The sequence below is a fragment of the Eleutherodactylus coqui genome, chromosome 5 (assembly GCF_035609145.1).
Source record: "Eleutherodactylus coqui strain aEleCoq1 chromosome 5, aEleCoq1.hap1, whole genome shotgun sequence".
In the NCBI taxonomy this organism is placed as follows: domain Eukaryota; kingdom Metazoa; phylum Chordata; class Amphibia; order Anura; family Eleutherodactylidae; genus Eleutherodactylus; species Eleutherodactylus coqui.
Genome location: NC_089841.1, coordinates 266,698,264 through 266,708,190, shown reverse-complemented (window position 1 = coordinate 266,708,190; position 9,927 = coordinate 266,698,264). Strand labels below are relative to the sequence as shown.

The following is a 9,927-nucleotide window of genomic DNA, read 5'->3' as shown; positions in this document are numbered from 1 at the left end:
CCCTTCTCCCCATTCCTAGTTTAAACACTCCTCCAACCTTCTAGCCATCTTCTCCCCCAGCACAGCTGCCCCCTCCCCATTGAGATGCAGCCCATCGCTACAGTAGAGCCTGTAGCCGCCGGCAAAGTCAGCCCAGTGCTCCAGGAACTCAAACCCCTCATTCCTTCAACAACTCTGGAGCCACTTGTTTATCTCCCTAATCTCCAGCTGCCTTTTCGGGGTATTCAAAGCCCCGTCACCAGGAAGATACTGCAGTCAGCATGGAGGATACAGCAGCCTGCCGCAGCACTGGAGACCAATGCGAGGGTCCAGGATGGCTAGGTGAGCATTGCTGTTTTTTTTTCTATTTAGCGTAGCTAGGGCTTATTTTCATCAGAGGGCTTATATTTCAAACCCTTCCCCCTTCCCCTTCCCCTCATAAGTATAATATGAAAAAACAACATGATAAAGTAATACATTTATTTTATAACCACAAAAAGAAACTTATCCCTGCAAGGTAAGGAGCTGCAAGACCTGCTGACATGTACGGACCGCGGGCAGGATACAAATCCCCAACACACTATGGGCATATGAGATCCCCGGGACATTCACATGTTCCACGTCTGATGTTGTGTACCTGATCCTGTGCAGTAAATGTCCTGTTGGGGGCCTTTACGTTTAAAAAAACAGGACAAGAACTGAAAGTGAGGATGAGATCTCATTGCCACACGATTAAACAGAGAAAGACAGAATTCTCTGTGGCGGAGCACCTTTCTAGTCACGGACATGACATAGAAGATATGAAAGTTATGATACTGAAAGGGAATTTCAAATCATAGAAGAATTTGGGAACATAAATTTACAACTTTTGACACTTTTAAGAGGGGGTTAAATTGTTTAAGAGAATTCATGCATGACTGGGAAGTCTGAGACATCTATAGCACTGATAACACTGCTGACCTGGTTACCCCTAACACTAATTCAGGGACCATAAAACCTTCACATCTTTATTAGTGACTATTTAAAGATGTTTGTATTTCTGTTGTCGTATTCTTTTAAGTGCAAATTAATCACATCCATGTCTGTGCCTTGTCATAAGTGTGTGTGTATAACTACGCATGTCTCTCCAGATCCTTTTCATTCAAGACTGAGGAAGAACCCTGCGTAGGTTTGGAAGCTTGCTATAACATCATGTATTTTGTTAGCCATTAAAAAGGTATCATTTCTACAAGATGAATTGCTTTCTCTTGCTGGGAACAATCACATTTTGCTCCACTGCTCATTCACACTTGCAAATAAAAATAACAGAAAGTTGATATATTTGTTGTGTTTTGGCCTGTCAGTTTTTCATCTGTATTTCCAATTTTGTTAAAGAGTTGATTTTTTTTTTTGTTGCTTTCGTAATGTTGCAGAAATACAATATATATAGAACCAGTACATACATGTGTATTGAACTATGCAAACATGGAACGCGTGTTTATAAATTTAACCCATCAACTCCTATTCTCTAAAAACGGTACTATTATAGATCCATCGGAACATGTTGCATATTGCAAAATACAAGTTTTCTATTATTCCATTTACTAGCGTAATATAAATTATACCCCAAATATCAGGACAAAGTGAGCCATGAATTCCTAATGTATGAAGTGCTACTATTCAGGGTAATACAGTGGTGTCTCTGCTGTCATCATGTCTAACGGTGCAGCAGTTGATTTGTTTCCAGCATTTGATGAATAATCACGTACGTCTTTCCTAAAGTTCCTAAAGCATTAAGGCATCTGAAGTGACTACATTGCCAAATGTGCCTATGGAATTCGCAGTGTTTACTTCCATAGAGCAACCAGTGAGTGTGCTTGTGTGTATCTGGAGGCGTGCAGTTCACAAAGCTATAAAGGACAGAGACTGGGGAATTTCATTCATTCAGGCAGCTTCCAAGCTGTGTGCTGAAGGAGCCGCACACTGTGACCCTGTGCTGCATGCACACAATGCAGAGACTGCTGGACAAGGTCAGCTGTGCCGCTCTCTGCTTCGCTCTCTTATCCATTACTAGGGTCCAGCTCAAGCCATTGGGGGAGCAGGAGAAAATGATTCAGCTGGAAGCAGTGAAGAAGAGCATTTTGGATCGCCTGGGCTTACACAAGCCTCCAGTTATTAGGGAGAAACTGGATAGAGATGAACTGCGCAAAATGCACTGGTTATACCAGGAGAAGTTAATGGAGCTCAGGGGAAATCTAACGAAGGATGAGACCCCAGAAAGGAGAGTGCATCTTCTAACACCAAGAAGTAAGTCAGGAACATTATATATTTTGCTTAATATGTAGCAATTTTCTGCAATTTTCTTCAGCCATTTTTATTGTGATATATTTGAGCACAATTATTGTATCATATAGTGTGCTAGAAATATTGGTGCTCGTAATGAAATGAACACATTATGCCGTTTTCTGAGACACAGCACCAACAGTTCTGATGTCTTCTTATCATTAAGGAGGGACATGGCTTGATGGTGAGCCAAAAAAGTTACATGTCAATGTCAGGCTAGACCCATCGGCCATAGGAGCTTACACAAAACCAGTTTCATGAACTGTGTAGCAGGCAATAGTGTGAAGAATACCGCGTCATTTCAATGATACACGCAAGAATAATGATACACGCATGAATAATGATACCTGGGTAGATGACACTTGTATGTTGCTGCGCTCGGAGCAGTTCATACAGCAGATTACATTCACGGTGACACCATATCAGGTAAACTTGCCATACACTTGATCATACAGCAGAGTGGCAAAAGACTTTTCATTAGTACTGTGGTTGTTTGTTTTGAACAATAATTCCATGCATCACATGAAAAATAATTTCCAATGTGCTGATCAATCTCTGAAGTAGTGAATGTTCATGAACTCATGACAGTTGGTGCGAGCCCACTGGTGCCAGTCTTGCTTGTTAAGAACATTCCAATTATGCCAATGATTGCCCTGAACAACAGCCAAAAAATATCCAGTATCTCAAAGGTTCCAATAATCAGTAAATTGTTAAAATTGACCTTTTTAGCCATTCAATATCACAAAATATACTGCAGACCCTTCATCTCCGCCTGCAAGCATTTGAAATCAGAAAATACTGTATCTTTTGATAAACACAACAGAAATTTAAAAAAAAACGTTGCAGAACAAATGCTGTTCAGTCCTTGTTGGCCAAATGAAAGACCATAAATAACAGACACATCTCTGAGAAGCCTTTGCCGATAAAACACAGTAGGCCTGCAAGTGCAGTTTTTGAAGAGTTTCCCTACATGATAACATATCTGTTAAGGACTGAGGTTTACAATGCTATTGCTGTTCATTCTGATTATTAGCATATACTTTCACATAGTCATGAGTAGGTAAAAAGTGATCTGCTCACTGACGCGTTTACAGAGATTTGTATTGACCAACTCCTAAACTTAAGCCCAGCATGCCAATGCCATTCTCTTCTGCACTTATATATAATTACAAGTATCCAATCTTCTCTGCACCAATAGAGTACTTGAATCCATTCTCTTCTGCACATATAATGTACTGGTATCCATTCTCTTCTGCACCTACAGTACCTGTATCCATTCTCTTCTGCGCCTACAGTACCTGTATCCATTCTCTTCTGCGCCTACAGTATCTGTATCCATTCTCTTCTGCGCCTACAGTACCAGTATCCATTCTCCTCTGCACCTAGAGTATAATGGTATCCTTTCTCCACTGCACCAATAGAGTACTGGTATCCATTCTCCTCTTCACCTATAGAGTACTGGTATCCATTCTCTTCTGCACCTACAGTACCTGTATCCATTCTCTTCTGTGCCTACAGTACCTGTATCTATTCTCCTCTGCACCTAGAGTATAATGGTATGCTTTCTCCACTGCACCATTAGAGTACTGGTATCCATTCTCCTCTTCACCTATAGAGTACTGGTATCCATTCTCCTCTGCACCTATAGAGTACTGGTATCCATTCTCTTCTGCACCTACAGTACCTGTATCCATTCTCTTCTGTGCCTACAGTACCTGTATCTATTCTCTTCTGCACCCAGAGTATAATGGTATGCTTTCTCCACTGCACCATTAGAGTACTGGTATCCATTCTCCTCTTCACCTATAGAGTACTGGTATCCATTCTCTTCTGCACCTACAGTACCTGTATCCATTCTCTTCTGTGCCTACAGTACCTGTATCTATTCTCCTCTGCACCTAGAGTATAATGGTATGCTTTCTCCACTGCACCATTAGAGTACTGGTATCCATTCTCCTCTTCACCTATAGAGTACTGGTATCCATTCTCCTCTGCACCTATAGAGTACTGGTATCCATTCTCCTCTGCACCTATAGAGTACTGGTATCCATTCTCTTCTGCGCCTACAGTACCTGTATCCATTCTCCTCTACACCTAGAGTATAATGGTATCCTTTCCCAACTGCACCAATAGAGTACTGGTATCCATTCTTCTCTTCACCTATAGAGTACTGGTATCCATTCTCTTCTGCGCCTACAGTACCAGTATCCATTCTCCTCTGCACCTAGTGTATGATGGTATCCTTTCTCCTCTGCACCAATAGAGTACTGGTATCCATTCTCCTCGGCACCTATAGAGTACTTGTATCCATTCTCTTCTGTACCTTGAGAATAATGGTATCCATTCTTCTCTGCACCTACAGAGTACTGGTATCGATTTTCCTCTGCACCTATAGACTACTGATATCCATTCTTCTCTGGACATATAAAGTACCTGTATCATTTCTCCTCTGCACCTATAGAGTACTAGTATCCATTTTCCTCTGCACCCATAGAGTACTGGTATCCTTTCTCCTCTGCACCCATAGAGACTCTATTCCTTCTCCTCTGCACCTATAGAGTACTGATATCCTTTCTCCTCTGCACCTACAGGGTACTAGTATCCATTTTTCTCTGCACCTATAGAGTACTGATATCCATTCTCCTCTGGACCTATAAAATACCTGTATCCTTTCTCCTCTGCACCTATAGAGTACTGTTATCCTTTTTCCTCTGCACCCACAGGGTACTAGTATCCATTTTTCTCTGCACCTATAGAGTACTGATATCCATTCTCCTCTGGACCTATAAAATACCTGTATCCTTTCTCCTCTGCACCTATAGAGTACTGGTATCCTTTTTCCTCTGCACCTACAGGGTACTAGTATCCATTTTTCTTTGCACCTATAGAGTACTGGTATCCATTCTCCTCTGCACCTATAGAGTACTGGTATCCTTTCTCTTCTGCACCTATAGGGTATTAGTATCCATTCTTCTCTGCACATATAGAGTACTGGTATCCTTTCTCCTCTGCACCCAGAGAGTACCTGTATCCATTCTCCTCTGCACCTATAGAGTACTGGTATCCTTTCTCTTCTGCACCTATAATGTACTAGTATCCATTCTGCTCATATAGAGTACTGGTATGCAGGCAGTTTGATATTTGGCACAACATAAATTAAAGACCTTTTCAATGGCATATAATGAATCTGCTATTTAGGGACAGACCTTGCATTGCACATGCCCAAATAGCTTCTGTCTGATAGCAACAATGAGCAATGCTCTCACAAAACAAACAGCTGCTTCGGTTTGGGATAATCTGTCTGTATTTCCCTTTTTTCTTTATAATTTTAGGATCTGTATGTTGTTGGTCTTCAGGGCTCCATCCATTCTGTAAAGAGAGGATGAGGCTGTGTGTACATATATGGAGAGAGATATATCACATTTTCGTAGACATGAATTGTACATATATGTATGGACACGTAGTATACAATGTGACCTTGTTAAAGTGGGGGATAGAAATAAATGTGAATGACATATCTACGAAAAGAAGTAGAAATATTGTTTTATATAAGATCAAGGACTGACAACTTAATAAAGGACTAGACAGTCACAGAAATCTAAGAGAGAGTTCAGCTATAAAGAGCATTTCCATCATCTACAGTGGAGATATTCTCCTCGTATTTCCCTTCCACCTCGGACTCTCCTACACTTTATTGTTGCACTGCAGAGGACTAGCTGCTACCTTCTTACAGGGAGTTGAAGAGCTGCTGACATCAGCAGTATATGCTGCCAGCAATTATGTAACATAGAAGGTTACCACTCTGACCTTCAAAGAACAGTGGAGATCCAGTGTGGTTACCCTTGATAGTGGGTCCGTATACTAGACACCCACTCAGGCCCCACCTAGCAATATCTGCAGTGTCCGAATATTATTCATTAAGGCTGGAAAATTCACAAATGAACAATTAGAATGAGAATCTCACATCTCCAGGTACAACGTTCTCTGTTACCTTAAGGTCCAGCTCACACGAGCGTATGCGTGAAATGCTGCATGTATAAATCAACGTTTTACTGCTGTATGAGCCGGCGGTTTGCAGGTATATCGCGGTTTTGCAGCGTATCTCACTCACGCTGTCATGCGCAATGTGAATTGTTTTTTTTTTAAATTTCTCACTGGGCCGCTTAGCAACGTTGCCTATAAACATCGCAGATACGCAATGTAATTGCGTATGTACAGCATTTATTACGCACCCTTAGAGAACAATAGGACTCTATCACATGTAATACGCAGTAGAATACAACATACTGCATTCTTTTTTACGCACGTATTATGCGCAATAAAACGTGACTGGGTCAATGAAAATCATTGCGCTTGTATGTACGCATTATACGCGATGACATGACATTCCTGTGAGCCGGCCCTTACTAAGAGGCAATACAATTGCAAGTTGTATGTAGGATATATGGGTTGGACAAACTAATAATCATTGTTATTATGGGCTTGTACTGACTTCTTGGCCATGCCCATTTATTAGAGACTCTAAGGTTTCTTAGTTGCATTGTATGCATCCCATAACAACTTCTGTTTCACTCTTCATTGCAGTAGAGCGCAGCACAAAGAAAGGTGATCTACAGAGGAGCAGCAGTCATCATTACAACCTGGTCTTCTCCAGAACTCAGACATTCCATCAGCGGCTGAACATTATGAGAGCTGAGCTGAAGCTTTGCAAACACATCTTGGCTGCATTGCGACCGGCAGCAGCTAACTCAAGCACGAAGGTTATAGCGAACATCTATAAAGTTGTAGAATCAAGGAACGCCAACGGAGGGCCAGAGAGTAAATTACTTGATTCCAAACCAATAGACAAAGACACCTTGACATTAAATGTGAACATGGCTGTGCAACAGTGGTTGGCAAGTTCAGATAAATGCCTCCGATTGGAGCTGGTCATCACGCTGGACGCCCCCTTTGTGAGTGATGGCAGCAAACAGATAGAATCAGAGGATGCCCTCGTATTAGAAGTGGAGACTCAGGAAAAAACATTCTTCAAAACAAGAAAAGGCAGGTCAGTCGCTGCAGATGAGGACTGCAAAAAGAGCGAGAAGAAGTGCTGTCGTAAGTCCCTAACAGTGTCTTTTGAACAGATTGGCTGGAGTGATTGGATTGTACATCCATCCACCTATGAAATGAGGTTTTGCGATGGGTCTTGTCCACACAACTACAAGCCAGCAAGCATGCATGCTCAAATAAAATACAGAATGCATCACATTAATGGAAACACTCCAGCTCCTTGTTGTGTTCCTGGGAGTTATGATCCGATGGTCCTCATGCATTACAATGCTGAGCGGAAATTGGTCTTTACTGTCTTTGAGGATATGATCGTTAAAAAGTGCCACTGTGCCTAAAGACATTCTAACAGTACAGCTTGACCTGTGCCATAGACATTGTATCTTTGGAAGTTGCTCCTCATGTTTACACATCTTTTACATCCAATGAAAGTATGCAGAGAAGTGGTAAAGACCAAAAATGTGTGCTACTACATGTGATATTTACCTCATGTGTGCTACCTGGGCAAAATGAAGTCTTGTAATGTTCTGTTGACTCTTGTGGCTAAAACTGCGATTCAAATTCATCCCATTCAAATTCAGAGTACAACAATCCCCTACAAGAGCGATTGACAGATGGAAGGTGCGACAATTATTAGTGGTAGTTTTCCTTGCAGTTTTTTTCCCAATTATTAATTTTTTTGCCTAATCTGAGATGCCATATTATCATGAAAAACATGCAGATCAGACTAATATGAGAAACGTTATCAATATCTTTAACCCTTTCCAATCCAATTTGTATCCTGGTTTTCCTAGGGGGCTTGCTCTTTTTCTGCCGTTATACAACGGCGCTATCTGCTGGCTAGAGCCAGTACTGCATGAGGTGACATGTTGGATAGGATCCGACAGCAGAGAGGCCTGGCAATATACAGTAAGAGAACCCTGACAGATGTACTCCAACATCAGAGGTGTACAGCCTTAAATCATAATGTCTTTAGACGTCAGACAGTGGATTGGAAAGGGTTAATCTAAGCCTTGAATTACAAATATGCAAATTGTTACACTTCAGATGGTTGTTTACATAGCAAATAGCAGTAACTGATCATAGGAAATTTAAGATTATTACCAAATTCTATTGTTTGGAGTTCCAAACAGTCTTCTACAATATCTTATTTCTATAGATTCCCTTTCTGTTGCTGGTAAGCCCTACCACAGCGTTAACCACCTAGGGCAGACGGGGCCAGCGCCTGTTTGACCCATCTCCATTCCATGATCTTGGGCTAACTCCTCACACCCTTTCTGCAGGTATTTCATAGCTGCTGCATGGTGAGCCTTTGTGATTTATACGCCTTTGGTCTAAAATGTTCCCCAAATGGATAATGGTAATATTTTTTTCATTGAAACCTTTAGAAACAGCATGGTAAGAGACTCTGGTCTAGACATTGATTGATCCTCCTCCCTTGTAGGCTAGTTTCACATGAGCATATTTCCTGACCCAAAGCCAGAGCATCATAGGAATCTGTTCACATGTGTAGATGTGCAATTGGGTTGGGACACTCGGTTGTATTATGGGCACATAAATGCTCATGTGAAACTAGCCTAAAAGTGCATTCACAGGGGGGAGAAAATCATTGGGAGACGCAGAAAACTTTTTTGAGATGGGAAGAAGACTAGAACATGCAGATGGATGGAGTGTCTGTGTCCTGAGCGATGGGAGCCACACTTGAAAATGTCGGGCACAACCTAGGCTAGTTTCACATAACATGAAACTCGGCCAGATATCGCACTCACACACACACGATGTCCCAGGGTTTTTGTGTCAGTACAGTTGCTATCCTCGGATGCGGCTAAAAGGAGGAAGGATTGGCAAGTGTTTCCCATTGTTTTCAATGGGAAACCCCGCATTGCACCCATGTGCACATTGCATGCCATGTGATGTGTTTTCCAGCTTTATTGAAAACAATGGGTGATGCATTTCTGTGGGACGCCCATAGATAGGACAAGCCATGATTTTTTCCCGTACCACGATGTGAGGGGAAAAAAAGCGCCTGTATATCACCCCATTCAGAAGAATGGAGGTCATATTCATGCGAGATTTGTGCATCTTACAACACAGAAATCTCACACGATTCTCACAGCTGCGTGAAAGCGGCTAAAGGTTCATTTTTTTCTCTCTTCCTCACTCTACTGATAGAAGTCCTGCTCAGGCTGGCAGAAATGGAGTAAAACGGTGCGCCGGTTGTCTTTGCACTATTGTGATTTTAGTTCACCATTACATAGGTATTTATAATTCATCCCGACAGATAATGACATCCAAACTAATTCACTATATGTAATTAGCTTGCATGGTTACATGCGCCCGTCTAGAAACAACATGCGGTTGTAGTCAAGGAATAGAATTTGTAGCTCATACATCAATAATCGTTAACAGTTTCACAACATGAAGAAGGCTATGAACTAATGTAATCAATGTTTTTTCATCATTTTCACAAACCTTCTGTGAGTTTTCTTCACGCACATTTTTGTGACAGTTTTTTGGCCTTGTAAAAAAGACAAAAAACACCATGAAATTCATGCACTTTATTTTCATCATCATTTT

The 9,927-nt window shown here is 41.5% G+C and overlaps 1 protein-coding gene across 1 annotated transcript; it reads left to right on the top strand.

Moving 5' to 3' along the window:
- The first annotated feature begins 1,967 nt into the window (after positions 1–1,967).
- GDF15 (growth differentiation factor 15) lies at positions 1,968–7,688 on the top strand. Its single transcript, XM_066602056.1, has 2 exons — positions 1,968–2,265; positions 6,886–7,688. Exons 1-2 carry the CDS (start codon positions 1,968–1,970, stop codon positions 7,686–7,688), a joined length of 1,101 nt encoding a protein of 366 aa, XP_066458153.1.
- The last annotated feature ends 2,239 nt before the right edge of the window (positions 7,689–9,927 follow it).